The 19,577-nt window shown below is 45.2% G+C and overlaps 1 protein-coding gene across 3 annotated transcripts in view; it reads left to right on the top strand.

Annotated features, from left to right (window-relative positions):
• The window catches only part of cuedc1b (CUE domain containing 1b), a 173,818-nt gene extending 156,491 nt beyond the window's left edge, over positions 1–17,327 (top strand). For 2 of the 3 annotated variants that reach the window (XM_070857052.1, XM_070857053.1), the window contains one exon: positions 5,607–17,327. In XM_070857052.1, coding sequence (XP_070713153.1) covers position 5,607 — 1 coding nt within the window. In that variant the 3' untranslated portion in view covers positions 5,608–17,327. The remainder of the gene's footprint in view (positions 1–5,606) is intronic. The other variant, XR_011587243.1, reaches the window with a different exon arrangement.
• Positions 17,328–19,577: the final 2,250 nt, after the last annotated feature.

Here is a 19,577-nt window from a genome sequence, read left to right as displayed (position 1 = left end):
TAACACGGAACTCGAAATCTACTTCGTGCTGAATGTGTTTCATGAATGGGCAGTCTGGGATCGGGAGCTGGGACTGGGAAAGCTGCTGGCTACCACACCACCTACTTGACTGGATCCCCTCGTGCCAGCTGATTGGCTGAAACGATGGATCTCCGACAGACAGTTGTGAGTGATTAGCAGGTTAGAGAACTAACTCGCACATTTTGATAAGGAACCGTTCTGCACTGAAAGCACATCCCTGCCCTCCTTACACAGTCTTGTTGCCTTAATGTTGCTTGGATAGACTTTCTCCAAACCTGCTAATGGGACATTGATCAGAAATTGGCTGTTTTCATTTCTCGATGGGCGTGGTATTTGTGCCCATCCTGACTGTGCTGAAATCAATTGTTGAATGTACAGTCTCCTACTGTAACTCCTTCTTTCCCAGCATCTGGAAGCTGTGCGGCTCCATATCTCCCTGGGTCTCCCTTTCCTCTTACAATCCGACAGGCTTTTTAAACCAACGCTTGGCGAAGGCAAACCCCAGTTTCTTCATTGATATTGTCTTTTTGTCAGGAGTGATGTCCTTCCCAATGGGCCATGGCCCTTCACCTGAGTTTCTCAAACAAGAACTGTTGAAGTTGCTTTTCATAGAATAGTACATGGAGTAGAATAGAAAGCCATAGAAACATAGATAGAAACATAGAAAATAGGTGCAGGAGCAGGCCATTCAGCCCTTCTAGCCTGCACCGCCATTCAATGAGTTCATGGCTGAACATGAAACTTCAGTACCCACTTCCTGCTTTCACGCCATACCCCTTGATCCCCCGAGTAGTAAGGACTTCATCTAACTCCCTTTTGAATATATTTAGTGAATTGGCCTCAACTACTTCCTGTGGCAGAGAATTCCACAGGTTCACCACTCTCTGGGTGAAGAAGTTTCTCCTTATCTCGGTCCTAAATGGCTTACCCCTTATCCTTAGACTGTGACCCCTGGTTCTGGACTTCCCCAACATTGGGAACATTCTTCCTGCATCCAACCTGTCCAAACCCGTCAGAATTTTAAACGTTTCTATGAGGTCCCCTCTCACTCTTCTGAACTCGGCCCATTGAGTCTGCGGTGGCTCTTTCGAAGAGCAATTCAGTCAGTCCCCCTCCCCCACTCTTTCTCCATACCTCTGCAATTGTTTCTCCTTCAAGTAGTTATCCAATTCCCCTTTGAAGGCTGCTATTGAATCTGCCTCCAACACCCTATCAGGCAGTGCATTCCAAATCCTAATCACTTGTGTAAACTTTTTCCTCCCTCATGTCGCCTCTGGTTCTTTTGCCAATCACTTTCAATCTGTGCCCTCTCGTTAGTGATCCTTCAGCCATTGGAGACGGTTTCTCTTTAATCGATTTAAACCCTTCATGATTAACATCTCTATCAAATCTCCTCTTAGCCTTCTCTGCCCCAAGGAGAACAATGATATTCAGTAACCCTTCTCCATCTCTCTGAGCCCCCACTGTTGCTCCAGCCATATCTTGTTTCCCAGCTAACTCATCATCATAGGCAGTCCCTCGAAATCGAGGAAGACTTGCTTCCACTCTAAAAGTGAGTCCTCAGGTGGCTGAACAGTCCAATACAGGAGTTACAGTCTCTGTCACAGGTGGGACAGACAGTGGTTGAAGGAAAGGGTGGGTGGGGAGCCTGGTTTGCTGCACGCTCCTTCCGCTGCCTGCGCTTGGTTTCTGCATGCTCTCGGCGACGAGACTCATAGAAACATAGGAACATAGAAAATAGGTGCAGGAGTAGGTCCTTCGAGCCTGCACCACCATTCAATATGATCATGGCTGATCATTCACCTCAGTACCCCTTTCCCGCTTTCTCTCCATACCCCTTGATCCCTTTAGCCATAAGGGCTATATCTAACTCCCTCTTGAATATATCCAATGAACTGGCATCAACGACTCTCTGCGGTAGGGAATTCCACAGGTTAACAACTCTCTGAGTGAAGAAGTTCCTCCTCATCTCAGTCCTAAATGGCCTACCCTTTATTCTAAGACTGTGTCCCCTGGTTCTGGACTTCCCCAACATCGGAAACATTCTTCCCGCATCTAACCTGTCCCGTCCAGTCAGAATCTTATACGTTTCCATGAGATCCCCTCTCATTCTTCTAAATTCCAGTGTATAAAGGCCCAGTTGATCCAGTCTCTCCTCATATGTCAGTCCAGCCATCCCTGGAATCAGTCTGGTGAACCTTCGCTGCATTCCCTCAATAGCAAGAACATCCTTCCTCAGATTAGGAGACCAAAACTGAACACAATATTCCAGGTGAGGCCTCAGTAAGGCCCTGTACAATTGCAGTAAGACTTCCCTGCTCCTATACTCAAATCCCCTAGCTATGAAGGCCAACATGCCATTTGCCTTCTTCACCACCTGTTGTATCTGCATGCCAACTTTCAATGACTGATGAACCATGACACCCAGGTCTCATTGCACCTCCCCTTTTCCTAATCTGCCACCATTCAGAAAATACTCTGCCCTCGTGTTTCTGCCACCAAAGTGGATAACCTCACATTTATCCACATTATACTGCATCTGCCTTGCATTTGCCCACTCACCCAACCTGTCCAAATCACCCTGCAGCCTCTTAGCATCCTCCTCACAGCTCACACCGCCACCCAATTTAGTGTCATCTGCAAACTTGGAGATATTACGCTCAATTCCTTCATCCAAATCATTAATGTATAATGTAAACAGCTGGGGTCCCAGCACTGAGCCCTGTGGCACTCCACTAGTCACTGCCTCCCATTCCGAAAAGGACCCGTTTATCCCGACTCTCTGCTTCCTGTCTGCCAACCAATTCTCTATCCACGCCAGTACATTACCCCCAATACCATGTGCTTTGATTTTGCACACCAATCTCTTATGTGGGACCTTGTCAAATGCCTTTTGAAAGTCCAAATACACCTCATCCACTGGTTCTCCCTTGTCCACTCTACTAGTTACATCCTCAAAAAATTCCAGAAGATTTGTCACGACCGATCCTGTCACTGCTTTCCAAATGTGCTGCTATTTTATCCTTAATAATTGACTCCAACATTTTCCCCACTACTGATGTCAGACTAACCGGTCTATAATTACCCGTCCTCTCTCCCTCCTTTTTTAAAAAGTGGTGTTACATTTGCTGCCCTCCAGTCCATAGGAACTGATCCAGAGTCGATAGACTGTTGAAAAATGATCACCAATGCATCCACTATTTCTAGGGCCATCTCCTTAAGTACTCTGGGATGCAGACTATCAGGCCCCGGGGATTTATTGACCTTCAATCCCATCAATTTCCCTAACAGAATTTCCCGCCTAATAAGGATATCCGTCAGTTCCTCCTTCTCACTAGACCCTCGGTCTCCTAGTACATCCGAGAGGTCATTTGTGTCTTCCTTTGTGAAGACAGAACCAAAGTATTTGTTCAACTGGTCTGCCATTTCTTTGTTCCCCATTATTAATTCACCTGAGTCCGACTGCAAGGGACCTACGTTCGTCTTCACTAATCTTTTTCTCTTCACATATCTATCGAAGCTTTTGCAGTCAGTTTTTATGTTCCTGGCAAGCTTCCTCTCGTACTCTATTTTCCTCCTCCTAATTAAATCCTTTGTCCTCCTCTACTGAATTCTAAATTTCTCCCAGTCCTCAGGTTTGCTGCTTTTACTGGCCAATTTATATGTCTCTTCCTTGGATCTAACACTATCCTTAATTTCCCTTGTTAGCCACGGTTGAGCCACCATTTTATTTTTACTCCAGACAGGGATGTACAACTGTTGAAGTTCATCCATGTGATCGATAAATGTTTGCCATTGCCTATCCACCGTCAACCCTTTAAGTAACATTTGCCAGTCTATTCTAGCCAATTCGCGCCTCATGCCGTTGAAGTTAGCTTTCCTTAAGTTTAGGACCCTAGTTTCTGAATTAACTTTGTCACTCTCCATCTTAATAAAGAATTCTACCATATTATGGTCACTCTTCCCCAAGGGACCTTGCATAACAAGATTGCTAATTAGTCCCTTCTCGTTACACATCACCCAGTCTAGGATGGCCAGCTCTCTAGTTGGTTCCTCGACATATTGGTCAAGAAAACCATCTCTAATACACTCCAGGAAATCCTCCTCCACCGCATTGCTGCCAGTTTGGTTAGCCTAATCTATATGTAAATTAAAGTCGCCCATGATAACTGCTGTACCTTTATTGCACGCATTCCTTATTTCCTGTTTGATGCCATCCCCAACCTTTCTACTACTATTTGGTGGCCTGTACACAACTCCCACCAGCGTTTTCTGCCCTTTGGTATTCCGTAGCTCCACCCTTACCGATTCCACACCATCCAAGCTAATATCCTTCCTTACTATTGCATTAATTTCCTCTTTAACCAGCAATGCCACCCCGCCTCCTTTTCCTCTCTGTCTATCCTTCCTAAATGCTGAATACTCCTGGATGTTGAGTTCCCAGCCTTGGTCACCCTGAAGCCATGTCTCCGTGATGCCAATCACATCATATCCATTAACTGCTATCTGCGCAGTTAATTCGCCCACCATATTCCGAATACTCCTCGCATTGAGGCATAGAGCCTTCACGCTTATCTTTTTAACACACTTTGACCCTTTAGAATTCTGCTGTAAAGTGTGTTTTTTGTTTTTTGCCTTGGGTTTCTCTGCCCTCCACTTTTACTCTTCTCCATTCTATTTTTTGCTTCTGTCTCCATTTTATTTCCCTCTCTCTCCCTGCATAGGTTCCCATCTCACTGCCATATTTGTTTAACTCCTCCCAAACAGCACTAGCAAACACACCCCCTAGGACATTGGTTCCGGCCCTGCCCGGGTGCAGACCGTCCGGTTTGTACTGGTCCCACCTCCCCCAGTTCCAATGTCCCAGGAATTTGAATCCCTCCCTTCTGCACCACTGCTCAAGCCACGTATTCATCTGGGCTATCCTGTGATTCCTACTCTGACTAGCACGTGGAACTGGTAGCAATCCTGCGATTACTACTTTTGAGGTCCTACTTTTTAATTTAACTCCTAGCTCCTTAAATTCATCTCGTAGGACCTCAACCCGTTTTTTACCTATATCGTTGATACCTATGTGTACCATGACAACTGGCTGTTCACCCTCCCTTTTCAGAATGTCCTGCACCCGCTCCGAGACATCCTTGACCCTTGCACCAGGGAGGCAACATACCATCCTGGAGTCTCGGTTGCGGCCGCAGAAACGCCTATCTATTCCCCTTACAATCGAATCCCCTATCACTATTGCTCTCCCACTCTTTTTCCTGCCCTCCTGTGCAGCAGAGCCAGCCACGGTGCCATGAACTCGAGGTGCTCAGCGCCCTCCCGGATGCTCTAAAGCTACGGGGTCAAACATAGTCAGGTGACATGGCTGCAGTTCAGTGCTGTTGCTCAAAGGCATTGCAGGCCACGTCAACGCTAATAATCACGGGAGTATTAGCTCTCAATAAGCATTATTAAGCCCCCAGAATGAATTCCTTTTTCTCGGCCTGCTTTTCCCTCTGTTTAAATGTGGACCTCCTGAAGTGAATTCTGTCTCCTCATGGCATTGCCATTTGACCATCCCTTTCTGTTACTGTTCTCCACAGATCCTGCCACCTTTGCACTGAAGGACCAGGGTTCAGTGATTAGACAAAAGGACTATTGGCCTTCACAGATGAAGTTGGGCGACAGTTAATGTACATCTCTTCACCTGCTTTTTAATCACCTTTTGTGTAACGAATAAAGGCACAATTAAAATGGAAAAAAAAAATCAAGAGATACCCATCACCACCATTGTAAGTCGAGGGTTTGGGTGTGTTCCTGTTTCTGTCTTTAATTCTGCGTAATCCTCAAGTTATAGATGTCTAGATCTTTCCATCTAGACCTTGCCATAGTCCTAACCCTGACTCACAATGGTAAGAGCAACTATCGAGGGCTGAGTCTAGTTTTTAATTATAACCTTGTATTGCAATATTTTTTGATAGAAGAGGCCTTCTCCAGGCATTGAATTGTATTCCATTTGGACTGATAGCCGAGGGTAATTCTTTAGTTCAGAAATATTTGTTGTCAAATTATCTCCTTTTTGGCTGTTACGTGCCTACTGATGTACTGTATTCATTAACAGGCCCTTTCAATAGGCCAGAACATATCCAATTATGTAAATGTTTCTGTTGTAATTACTGGGCCAGTTAGTTTGTTCCTTTTTTCTATATATTTTTTAAGAAATAATAGATTATAGGGGCAACAGGATGGACCGAAATGAAGAAGCATTTGATTGTTGTAATGAATAGCGATGGGTATGGAGCTCGAGGTCTTTGCAGAGTTGAGTCGCAATCCTACCGGTGCAAAAAAAAACAGCAGTAGGCCAAAGTGGCCATTTGCGAGCTGGATGGCTTGGCCAATACAGATGTTAAAGCATTTAACTCCAGATTACAGTGACACTGCAGATTACAGTGACAGAGCACAGTGTATGTACCTCAGTATGCAGTGGCCTATTGTGTCAGTATTGTAGAGATGTGTGCCTTGAGCAAAATAACCCACGATGTTTTGCCCGGGGATTTAAACCAATCTGGAATCTGGGAATGCTTTCCGCACTCTGCTTAACCCTTTCACCACCCAGCCCTGGTTACGGAAAAGCAAACGATACGGCGGCAATTCCAATTGGTTCTGTTTCCCCCTCGAGTGTTTATTCATTCCCACATTACAACAGTGACTACACTCCAAAAATACTTCATTGGCTGTAAAGCGCTTTGAGACGTCCGGTGGTCGTGAAAGGCACTATATAAATGCAAGTCTTTTTCTTGCCTGGCGGTTTATTGATCATTTTTGCTAAAATTCCAATTGAATTCTTTTGTTCTTAGTTCTGTCGTGTGATGGGGCAGGCAGATGTGAAATGATATTGATTGAACCACAAAACATAATAGCCAACCCATGCCCACAGGTGGATCGGGTGTTGCAGTGTAAGACAGGCACTTCCTCACAGTAATGGAGAGAGAGTCTTGTGTACCTCCTTACAGCTGGTGACAGAGCAGCCGAGGCAGGAGGCCGACAACAGATCATTTATCTGACTTTTCACTGTTTAAAAAGAGGATTAGGATGGCGAGGGGGATGAATATTGAAATACTGAGGGGTGAAGTTCTCTGGTTGCTGTGCGAAGACAACATTGGCAATGCGTCGGTGAAGATTTCTGCGGTTTGGAAATGCGAACAAAATCTTCGTAAGCACATTTGCAATGTGACTACACAAAGTGGCCAAAGGAGCTCTTAACCACTATTTCAAAAACAAAAGCAACAACAACTTATATTTATATAGCGCCTTTAATATAGTGCAACGTCCCAAGGTGCTTCACAGGTGTATCATGAGATTAAAAGATTTGACACCAAGCCACATAAGGAGAGATTAGGGCAAGTGACCAAAAGCTTGGTCAAAGAGGTAGGTTTTAAGGAGCGCCTTAAAGGAGGAAAGAGAGTTAGAGAGGTTTAGGCAGGGAGTTCCAGAGCTTGGGGCCTAGGCAATAGAAGGCACGGCCACCAAAACTGTGAAAGAAATGCAACTCAGCAGTGGTGAAAGGGTTACACTTGTGAGAAATAAGCCTGTTTTTTTTCACCGCAGGTGATTTTTTTTAAAGAGAAGATTTTATGCATGAATTATAGCGCACATTGAGGGAACTACAAAGAAAACATGAAAGCTATCTGCATATCCTGTCCCCTCCTACTGTGGGACCCTGTGGCTTCAGATCAAACCTTCAGGAGCCTGCATTAGATAGAATGTCATTGAAAGTCACTGCTTTTAGCAGAATATCACTTGTGTTTTAATGTCTGGAACCGAGCACTAATATAGTTTCCTTGGTAGGAGGAGGTTTATACATGCAATGGTCTGTTGAGCAACTCTTAAACCGGAACAGTATGAGCTTAAATCCCAGGGCACTCCACCATCAACATACTGGCATGAAAGAAGCTATTCAAGAGTTATATATAACAAAAGAATCTTTAATAAATCTGGGAGGCAAATTCACTCATTTATTTTAAATCATTTATCAATTGAAATTGGCAGGCAAGTGTTTGCGGGTTCATTCGGCTTGTAGCTGCCAAGCAGGCTGTCTCCTATATCCACCCAGCCGGCTCATAGGAAGGGGGGATCTGTTCTAAATCAAGTGACATTTCTTGCATGTGCAGAACTGGACCAAGGCTGCCATATAACATGATATGAATCCAGACAGATTGGGTCACGTATAAAGACATGATCAAATGGGATGTGTTCCAGGTTATGTACACACACAATGCCTGACCTGCACTGCTTCTTGGAGTGCAGCTCCCCTCTCTGACCTGCTCTGGGGCAGGGTCTAGTTCAGATTGACTTACTGATAAAACACCCACTCCATTACATGGGGGAGTATTTTGTAAACAGTCTGCGTTGATGGTAGCAGCTTCGCAACATGGGGGGGGTGGGGGGAATAAACTCCATTGTTGGAAAGGAGCATTCGTGTGTTGACACATTGCAGTGCATTGGGCTGGCACCTTTTTCCTATCCTGGCACTTGATTACACAGGATATACGGCTCAGAAACAGGCCATTCAGCCCAACCAGTCCATGCCGGCGTTTATGCTCCACTCGAACCTTCTCCCGTCTTTCCCCATCTAACTCTGCCAGCATTACCCTCTATTCCCTTCGCCCTCATACGCTTGTCCAGCTTCCCCTCAAATGCATCTATACTGTTCGCTTCAACCACTCCCTGTGGCAGCCAGTTCCACATTCTCACCACTCTCTGGGTAAAGAAGTTTCTTCTGAATTCTCTATTGGATTTCTTGAACTTATGTTGAACTTCTTGCTAAGCTGGGGGTCACCCGCACTACAGGGGCAGCCTGTGCACCAGCACATGGTCCTGAAGGGACCGCAGACAACTGAATGTTGGATGGCGTCCAATGCCTGGCCTTGGGCTGGATGTAGGGGAGTCGCAGGTGAAGGTCACTTTAAATTGCTGTATTAACCAGCGGCCCATTCTTAACCTTCACTGTTGTGCGTGTAACTTTGCACAGGCTTCTGTGTGAGTTATTTCTGATGCATCCAGTATTGCGAGTGCTAATTGGAGGAAAAACTAAGTTTAAGAGCTGCACAATTTTGCCAAATTTAACGCACCTTCAAGAACCTACAGGAAATCAGTCACAGCTTGGAGTTTCTGTCCCAGTACATGACCCATCTTCTGTCTCTCAATAACACCCTTTTGCATTTTACCATTGCATCATATTCAGAATTTGACAGTACTGTATCTGTACTGGTCCCAGTATCAGCTGGTTCTAATGTATTATTGTCATCCAAGTGTTTTGAGTATATCCGTGAGAGGAAAAAGTTTTGCTGTCTGGAGCTTTTTTTTAACGTGACGCAGGGAGGTTTTGCCTCGTGTAAAGTTACAGCATGGAATCGCGTTCTACTTATTCAGGGGCAGGTAGCAAACTATGGGGTTCAGACTGCATTTTGTTAAAAATAAAAGACGTTTTTGCCCAGTCTCAGCACAACTTCAGATGAATCGCTGCACACAAACTGTGACTCGTGTTGTGTCAGATATTGTAGTTGCCTTATAGTTAAATCTGTAAAATTGCAGTGTGGGGCAGGAGCAGTATTCCCTTTGTTGGCATATAGAGGCTGTTCGTTGAGGAGTCTAGTTAGCTTGATGGAGCGACGTCTTGTATTGTGGCACCATAGGCTTGGAATCTGGGGTTTTGCTCCCACGTTTAACTGAGCAATGGGGCACCAGTGAGGCACCAGTTTGCTGGAGTTAGCCACCAAGGTGAGTGTCGAATGTGACAGAGGAAATCGTCGAGGATTCCGCTTTGTGCTTCAGTGCACCTAACTGACGGAACCCAGGACAACATTGATGGAGCCCATGGAGATGTCTGTGGTCACCAGTTACCTCGATGGGGAGGGAATGGAGATCAGTCAAAGCATAATGAGCAAACGCAATGGTTAATGAATGGAAAGTTGTGCCATTGGGCTCAATCAATGTTGGAAGCTGATTGACCCAACATGAGTACACAAGTTTTTTTTACACATAGGGGAAGGAGCGAACAGACAAGTGGTCTCTCCCATCGCCGTGGTGCAATTTTTGCCACCAAGCCATGAAGTACCGCCTGAAATGCTGTGGCATCTCATGCTGATAGTTGGAAAAAGACCTGACTATTGCTTTGCCTCTGTGTTAGCCCCACACCAGAATGCTCCTTTTCTAAGGCTGACCAAGATCTCTTTGTTGGAACCTGGAGAGATCCTGCACCCGGGTTTGGTGGAATTGGATCAAAAGCCGGTGCGATTGAGGTCTCCGCATGGAGCGAGTGGAATGAATGAGATAAAATAGCAGGCGGTGTTCTCATCGCTGGGCAAAGCTAGCAGGAGGAACAGGAGGACAAGAATCTGGAAAACCAGGAATTGAAGCGTTTCAGCCTTTACAGGTCAGCAAAGGCCGGTGCTGTTTCCTTGACCGCTTTAAGGTGCTCATGGAAACATTTGAATCGGTCGAGTCTTTCAGGCAAGTTTGAGCCATGCTGTCAGTGGTGCGTCTCGCTGTCAGTGGTGCATCTCACTGTCGCACACTCCCTGAACAAAATCATTTAAAGCACTTCTGGTCCGCACAATGTGCGTTAGGGAATGTTTTCTCACTCCTTCACTTGTCAAACAGCTCTTGCTCCAGCGCCGAGTTGTGGCATCTGTGAAGTTGTGTTTTGAAGTTTGCTTTTCTGGGGCAGTGCCAGTGGATTAGTTTGGCAACTGGCTGGTCCCCTTTTGGTGGTTGTTTTCTTCTCTCGCGGCGTGTCGGTCACTGACTGAGTGGGCACTGTCCCCGCAAGCTCTGCCAATGCTGTTTCTGACCGCTCACTGATCTTCATTTACTTGCCTTCCAAATCTCTCTTCCCTCCCTTTGCCGACGGTGTCTAGCCCCTGCTTGGCCCCTTGCCCAAATAGGCTGGTCAAGATCACAAACTCCATCACAGGCGGTCCCTCGAACGAGGATGACTTGCTTCCACAAGAGTTCACAGATGTTTCAATGAAGGACCCGATGTTCCAGTCCTGAACTCCCAATTGAAGGGTCGGAAGATGCCTGTGCCTGGATTTGTTTAATGTGTGGTGACCGTTGCACATCAGCCACCACACGGGCTCGACATGCACAGATAATCGCGGGCCCACATCCTACATTCTGTGACACAGCACCCTGATGTGACAGGCTCCTGTGCCAACAGACCAATCAATGAATATTCCAATGAATATCCCGCTAATTAAAAGTTATTGTAACATATTCCTGTCATCTATAATACGTCAATTTTATCCAACGGAAAGACTAAAGTAACATTGCATGCTTCAACATGTCTGGATCAAGATTTTCAGAGTGAAGTTACATTTCAGAAATATTAAACAGCTCTCAGACAGCCTCATTAGTTTTTTTTACAGCGATTGGTAATTGAATGCTCCATATAAAATGTGGCATTGAGCCATAATTGGAGTAACTTTGTAAATGCATCATTTTTAAATGCAGTCGAGCCTTGTTGTACCAGATAGATTAGAACAAGTGACTGAGCGGGAGGAGGGCTGATGAGATGCCCCTGTAAAGGAACGAGGATACGGACAGAACATAGACAACAGGGATGTGTAGGGTCGCCAACTCTGGTAGGACATATTCCTGGAGGTTTCATCACACAACCTCCAATGCCCCGCCCAGTCAAACAGCACCCCACCCCCCGCCCCCATCTCCAATATACCTAAGAAACTAAATTGTTCCTCCACAAAATGAAGAAAGCACACAACTTGTTTTATTTTCCAGGGTTTGCTTGCGGCAGTGTCCTGGAAATTTATCTTTAGTTCCTGGAGACTCCAGGGTAATCCTGGAGGGTTGGCAACCCTAATGATGTACCTTCGGCCAGTTCCTTTCCTTGTGCCAGTTTTGGAACAGTTAGAGGTTGGGGTGGCGATCTTTCCACACCCTAATGTTAATTGTATTGAGCGGGACTGGCTGGAGGTTTAGACTCCAGTCCCATCATTTCTAGATACGGACAGTATGGAGTAGAGCATTGGGTGGAGCTGTGACATCCCTCCGCAGGGAATGGGGGGGGAAATTGGAGGAGGTGGTCATAACGCCTGAATACAGGGAGATTTGGCAGAGGCTGAGTGTGGCTCTTGCGCCTGCTACAAGCAGACAAAGGAAAGGGGTAAAATATACAAGTGGCGGGGGGGAGGGGGATTTATACAAGTACCCCCACCGAAAATAAATTTTTTAAATCTGGATGGGAATTTGTTAGATGCTTCACCCTCGCCTTTAGAAACTGAGAGGTTGTTTCCCCTCGAGGGGGAATCTAGAACTAGGAGACATAGTTTCAGAATAAAGCCTTGCCCATTTAAGACTGAGGTGAGGAGGAACTTCTTCTCTGAGGAGCGTGAAGCTTTGGAATTCTCAACCCCAGAGAGCTGTGGAGGCTGGGTCATTGAATATATTCAAGGCTGAGATAGACAGATTCTTGAACTATAGGGGAGTCGAGGGTTATGGGGAACAGGCAGGAAAATGGAGTTGAGGTCGATGATCAGATCAGCTACGGTCTTTTTGAATGGCGGAGCAGGCTCGAGGGTTCGTGTGGCCTACTCCTGCTCATGGTTCTTTTGTTCTCTCCCCAGCCTGACCTCCTTTGAACCCTCCAATCTCCTGCTTCAAATTGCACCCAGTTGTGATCTGACCATGTTAAAAACAAGTGCCGCCTCATTTAGGATTGTTTTAATGTTGTTCCTGGACGATGCAAATATCAATCAGTTACCCAACTAATTGACTCCGACTTGTTCACTGACGGGTTGAGGAATCAGCGATAATCCGTTGCTGTTGTTTGTAATTTTGTAATCAGCAAGGACTGATCGAGTCGGCCTTTTGTTTGCTGTGTGATTGCAACTTTGGAGAGTGTTCACCTGTATTTGTTCGGTGTGTTTGTCATTCACAGAATGCCACACAGCGAAGGCGTTTTATTGATTGTCCAATAAAAGCAAAACAGACATGGAGCCTTATGTTCTAGCATCCTTTGAAGTATTCCTATATATATAGGAAGGAAGTAGTGGCAGGGATTGTGGATGCATTGGTTGTAAGTTACCAAAATTCCCTGGATTCTGGAGAGGTCCCAGCAGATTGGAAAACTGCAAATGTAACGCTCCTATTTAAAAAAGGAGGCAGACAAAAAGGAAACTATAGACCAGTTAGCCTAACATCTGTGGTTGGGAAAATGTTGGAATCCAGTAGCAGGACATTTGGAAAAGCAAAATTTGGTCAGGCAGAGTCAGCATGGATTTATGAAGGGGAAGTCATATTTGACAAATTTGCTGGAGTTCTTTGAGGAGGTAACGAACAGGGTGGATGAAGGGGAACCAGTGGATGTGGTGTATTTGGACTTCCAGAAGGCATTTGACAAGGTACCACGTAAAAGGTTGCTGCACAAGATAAATGTTCACGGGATTGGGAGTAATATATTAGCAAGGATAGTGGATTGGCTAACTAACAGAGAACAGAAAGTTGGGATAATTGGTTCATTCTCTGGTTGGCAACCAGTAACTAGTGGGGTGCCGCAGGGATCAGTGCTTGGACCCCAACTATTTACAATCTATATTAACAACTTGGAAGAAGGGACTGAGTGTAACGTAGCCAAGTTTGCTGACGATACAAAGATGGGAGGAAAAGCAATGTGTGAGGAGGACACAAAAAAATCTGCAAAAGGACACAAGCAGGCTAAGTGAGTGGGCAACAATTTGGCAGATGGAATTTAATGTTGGAAAGTGTGAGGTCATGCACTTTGGCAGAAAAAAATCAAAGAGCAAGTTACTATTTAAATAGAAAAAGATTGCAAAGTGTCAGTGCAGTGGGACCTGGGGGTACTTGTGCATGAAACACAAAAGGATAGTATGCAGGTACAGCAAGTGATCAGGAAGGCCAATGGTATCTTGGCCTTTATTGCAAAGGGGATGGAGTATAAAAGCAGGAAAGTCTTGCTACAGCTATATAAGGTATTGGTGAGGCCACACCTGGACTACTGCGTGCAGTTTTGGTTTCCATATTTACGAAAGGATATGCTTTTGCTTTGGAGGCAGTTCAGAGAAGGTTCACTAGGTTGATTCTGGGGATGAGGGGGTTAACTTATGAGGAAAGGTTGAGTAGGTTGGGCCTCTACTCATTGGAATTCAGAAGAATGAGCGGTGACTTTATTGAAATGTATAAGATTATGAGGGGGCTTGACAAAGTAGATGCAGAGAGGATGTTTCCACTGATGGGGGAGACTGGAACTAGAGGGCATGATCTTAGAATAAGGGGCCGTCCATTTAAAACAGAGATGAGGAGAAATCTCTTCTCTCAGGGTTGTAAATCTGTGGAATTTGCTGCCTCAGAGAGCTGTGGAAGCTGGGACATTGAATAAATTTAAGACAGAAATAGACAGTTTCTTAAACGATAAGGGATTATGGGAGCGGGCAGGGAGGTGGAGCTGAGTCCATGATCTTATTGAATGGCGGAGCAGGCTCGAGGGACCGTATGGTCTACTTCTGTTCCTATTTCTTATGTTATTTATATATATATATATATATATATATATATATATAGGCTTGTGCTATCTCAGAGATACTGAGTGAAGCCTGAATAGACATACACATCTATATGTAGACTATTTCCAACTTGGCGCTTTCGATCAAGAGCTTTGCTTGCCAAGAGTGCATCTGGGAAGTTCACCTGCCGTCTGCCCACGATTTTCCAACTGTTTACAACATTCATCCGAGAACTGTGTGCAGCCCGAGTCTTTAGAGCAACTACAGCTCACGAATGGGCGCGCCAAGTCACAATGTGACTCAGCGTAATGACAGCGCTGGTTACAAAGCAGTTATCCCTTCCATTGCGCTGCTGCCTTTGAACCCTGAGTGGGAGAATCCATCATTTCTATACAAGTCAACCTAGCCTCGAGCATTTCTTGGATTTGGTGAGATCTGCGGAGGTTGCCTGGGTGACTCAGTTGCACGAGAAACTAAACGGGTATAACTCCAAGTTATGGGGAAACCCATAATCTTGTCAGATGCTGTGACGGGGATGGCCAGTGATTCAGGAATGTTTTTGCAATTGTTATCATGAAAAATATCCACGGACTAGATACAGACTCAGATCAGACCCCCTTCCTAAAGAGATTGTATTCAAACCTATACACAGGTCTATCTCCCACCCCCGAGATAATTACCTGTACACAGGTCTATTTCGCCCAGAGATATTGTACTCAAACCTGTATACAGGTCTATTTCCCCCCGCTCCGAGATATTGTATTCAAACCTGTATACGGGTCTATTTCCTCCCCAGAGGTAATTGTATTCAAACCTGCATACAGGTCTATTTCCCACCCCCCCCAGAGATAAAGTATTCAAATCTGTATACAGGTCTATTCTTCCCCCCCCCCCCCCCCCCACACCAGAGATAATGTATTCCCCTCCCCCCTGAGATATTGTATTCAAACCTGTATACAGGTCTATTTCCCACCCCCCCCCCCCCACAGATATTGTATTCAAACCTGTATACAGATCTGTTCCCTCTTGTAGAGATTGTATTCAAACCCAGTAAAAGGACTGTGACATCTTGGAAGTATTGTATCTGATCTGGATTAAATATTAATTGTATGTAATCTTGTGCACAGCTCCATAACATCCTGGAGATGTATTCAAGGCTTAGCAGAGACTCTCTGAGCCTCGGGGGCACAATATTCAAACCTACATGTACATTGAAGCCAATTTGAGGATAATGTATTCAGAGCTACATATCGCTCCACAGTGTCCTGGTGACTTGTTTGTTTTGTGAAGCTATATGCATTCAGGAACTTTGTAAAAAAAAAAAATTTTAAGTCTAATTTTGTGGGTATGTTTTTCCGGTAATGGTGTTTTTGATTTTAACGGCTGTACAGAATGATGGTTTAAAAGAGAAATGTATCTGAAACTTGACTAATGAGTAAAAGCATCTGGTTTGTGTATATTACTGGAGCTCAAATTGCTGTAAAAAAAAATAAAGTAACATTCAGGCGATGGGAAATGTAACTGTTGTTTGGCTAATGGCTGTCTGCACCAATTTAATAAGCATTTCTAAACTCAACAACTCGTACCGAGGGGTATCAATGTGACAGGACTGGTGGCTTGGCTTACAGTTTTTAAAACACATTTGCTCAATTCTAATGGCAGTTTGAGGCACTGCCTTCCACACGGACTACCCAGTATCCTGCTCATCCCCACAGTATCGTGGGAAGGTAGCAATGCTATGTTATTATCCTACATTACAGCGGTGACTACACTTCTTCAAAGGTACTTCATTGGCTGTAAAGCCCTTTGGAATGTCCTGAGGTTGTGAAAGGCGCTATGTCAATGCAAATCTTTCTGTATGTTGCTCATTTTCTGTAATATTCACATGCACGCGTACACATGCACATTCAAACATGCACATCGTGCATGTTTGTGTGTGCATGACTATCTCGTGCACATGCGGACACACTCAAATGCGTACACACACTCTCATACCCACAGTCATGCACACACACACACACACACACACACGTACATCTCATGCTGAAGGAACATGAGCTTTCCAAGCACCGAGGGGTAGGGAACATTCATTCTGTGATAACTCCATGGCCCTTGCCTGTGGATTAATGGGGTTACCTTGTTTTGTTGCAAAGACGTCCTCCATCTGTTATTGGTTTACTGCTTATTGCCCCCTCCTGCTTCATCATTCCAACTTTGTGCTCCCCTTCTTGCCATGCTCATACCCCGCGACATTCTCTCCCTCCCCGTAAACTGTTTTGAGATGCTCATCTGAGCGAGGGTTTGTTGTAAATGCTGTTATGTTCCGAATCAGTTACCTCTGCAGATTTAACCCTTTTGTTCAGTTACATTTCCTGCCAGTGTCCTGGTTTAGAAGTACGGCGATTTGTGATTGCCTTCAGGTGACCCAGGGAGAAAGGAAATGGAAATGGGGCAAATATTCCGATTTAGTCCATTTTTCCCTTCTAGTTATAAAGAGCATTTCTTGAACGAATTTAAAAAAAAATAAATGGTATCTTCAGCTATGAACTCTTGAATTCAAACCTGCTTCTCTCAAGGGTGGTAAAGGAAAATCTTTTAACAGCAAAACAATAGAAAAAGCATCTTAAATTTGTATTTGAGTGTTAAAATGTGAGAAAATGTGAACTTATGACCGTGTTATATGACTGTTGCTCCTACATTAATGTACAAAAAAAGTATGTGAAGTATAAAGAGGTTTTAAAACGATTGAGTTTGTGATGTTGGTATCTTAGAGTATATTTCCATATCTGATTTTTTTTTCTTAATAAACTTAATGATGTTTTGTTTGTTAATAATGATCTTCAATTATAATAAACTTGTGTTGTACTCTCCATGCCTTTTTGTTCAACGACAGTTCTTTGACTATCAGGGTCTCGGCACGTGAAATGAGTCAATTTAATCTAGTCACAGATTTAATGTTCTCCCGATTGTTATTGAGGCCAGTTCGTTAGATATATTCAAAAGGGAGTTAGATGTGGCCCTTACGGTTAAGGGGATCAAGGGGTATGGAGAAAAAGCAGGAATGGGGTACTGAAGTTGCATGATCAGCCATGATTATATTGAATGGTGGTGCAGGCTCGAAGGGCCGAATGGCCTACTCCTGCACCTAGTTTCTATGTTTCTATGATTCCTGAAGACTCGTTGTTGCGATACAGTTCCCAGGATATTTGCACAAATATCCAGTCTTCATCTGTAAGCCTGGAGGCTGAGAGTGTGGGGGCTATTTGACTGTAGGCGGCATCGCATCCAAGCCTTGCCCGATGTTCAAAGAGGCATAGCTGCTCCACATGCTTTACTTTCTAGCAAGGGCCACTGGGAATGATCGAGGGCAGGACCCCTAACTGATTCCCACCTCTCCCCCCGCCCCCAGCTCAGTGGCACTCAAGCCGATTGTAACGCTCCCTACAGCCGCCCTTGAGATCAGTTTAACTCAGTGCAGACTGAGAAACAAATTACTATGGCTCAGTTATACACTGACTTTACCAACGGAGTCAGCCTTATTTGTTTTTACTATTACTGAGAAACTCAGGTGAAGGGCCCAGGGAGGGCCTAGCAGGCAGGGAAGTGGAGCTGAGTCCGTGATCAGATCAGCCATGATCTTACTGAATGGTGGAGCAGGCTCGGGGGGTCAAATGGCCTACTGCTCCTCTTGGGCAGGATAGCACCAGGGTTGGAAAGAGTAAGGGAAGGTGAGCTATGTCCTGGAAGTAGTGATTGGATTACAAAAATAAGATGCAGGAAACAGACAGGAGGTAGAAGGATAGGAAGGGAAAAGTTACCTGGCAAAATTCTCATGGGACTTTGGTGTCTATGCTAGGCGGCAATGGTATAACTTGAGATTCAGAAAGAACCACATGGATAAGGTGGAACCCCCCCCTTGCAGTACCAGATATCGAGGTGGAGTTGTATCACATGATATGATCGCAAGAATGTATCACATCACATGACTGGAGCAGGCTCGAGGGGCCAAATGGCCTACTCCTGCTCCTATTTCCTATTTCTTATTATCATCATCATCATCAGCAGTCCCTCGGAATCGAGGAAGACTTGCTTCCACTCCTGAAGTGAGTTATTTGGTGGCTGAACAGTCCACAGGTGGGACAGATACTCGTTGAAGGAAAGGGTGGGTGGGACAGGTTTGCTGCACGCTCTTTCCGCTGCCTGCGCTTGATTTCTGCACGCTCTCGCCGTTGGGACTCGAGGCGCTCAGCGCCCTCCCGGATGTACTTCCTCCACTTAGGGCGGTCTTTGGCCAGGGACTCCCAGGTGTCAGTGAGGATGTCGCACTTTATCAGGGTGGCTCTACCTCACAGTCAACAAGCTCCCCGCTGGAGTGGAACTAAACTACAGAACCAGTGGGAACCTGTTCAACCTGCGCCATCTCCAGGCCAGGTCCAAGATTACCCCAACCTCTGTCGTCGAGCTACAGTACGCGGACAATGCCTGCGCACATACAGAGGCTGAACTCCAGGACATAGTCGACGTATTTACTGAGGCGTACGAAGGCATGGGCCTTACGCTAAACATCCGTAAGACAAAGGTCCTCCACCAGCCTGTCCTCGCCGCACAGCACTGCGCCTCAGTCCTATTTCTTATAATGCCATTACAATGAGGTTCCCCTCCCACTGTGAAAGGCTCATGGTGTGATCTGTTGGCAATTTCTGCCCTCTTGAGCATCCCTGATTATAATCGCACAACCATTGGTGGCCGTGCCTTCTGTTGCCTAGGCCCCAAGCTCTGGAACGCCCTCCCTAAACCTCACTGCCTCTCGACCTCTCTTTCCTCCTTTAAGTTGCTCCTTAAAACCTACCTCTTTTGCCCTAATTTCTCCTTATGTGGTTTGGTGTCAAATTTATTGTCTTATAATACTCCTGTGAAGCGCCTTGGGCCATTTCACTAAGGCGCTATACGAATACAAATTGATGTTTATTTAATCAATTGAATTTAAATTCCCCAGCTGTCGTCCAGTATCATAACCACTATGCTACCGTACCC

The sequence above is a fragment of the Pristiophorus japonicus genome, chromosome 16, assembly GCF_044704955.1.
Source record: "Pristiophorus japonicus isolate sPriJap1 chromosome 16, sPriJap1.hap1, whole genome shotgun sequence".
NCBI classification, from domain to species: Eukaryota; Metazoa; Chordata; class Chondrichthyes; family Pristiophoridae; genus Pristiophorus; species Pristiophorus japonicus.
This window is presented reverse-complemented; position numbering and strand designations above follow the sequence as displayed.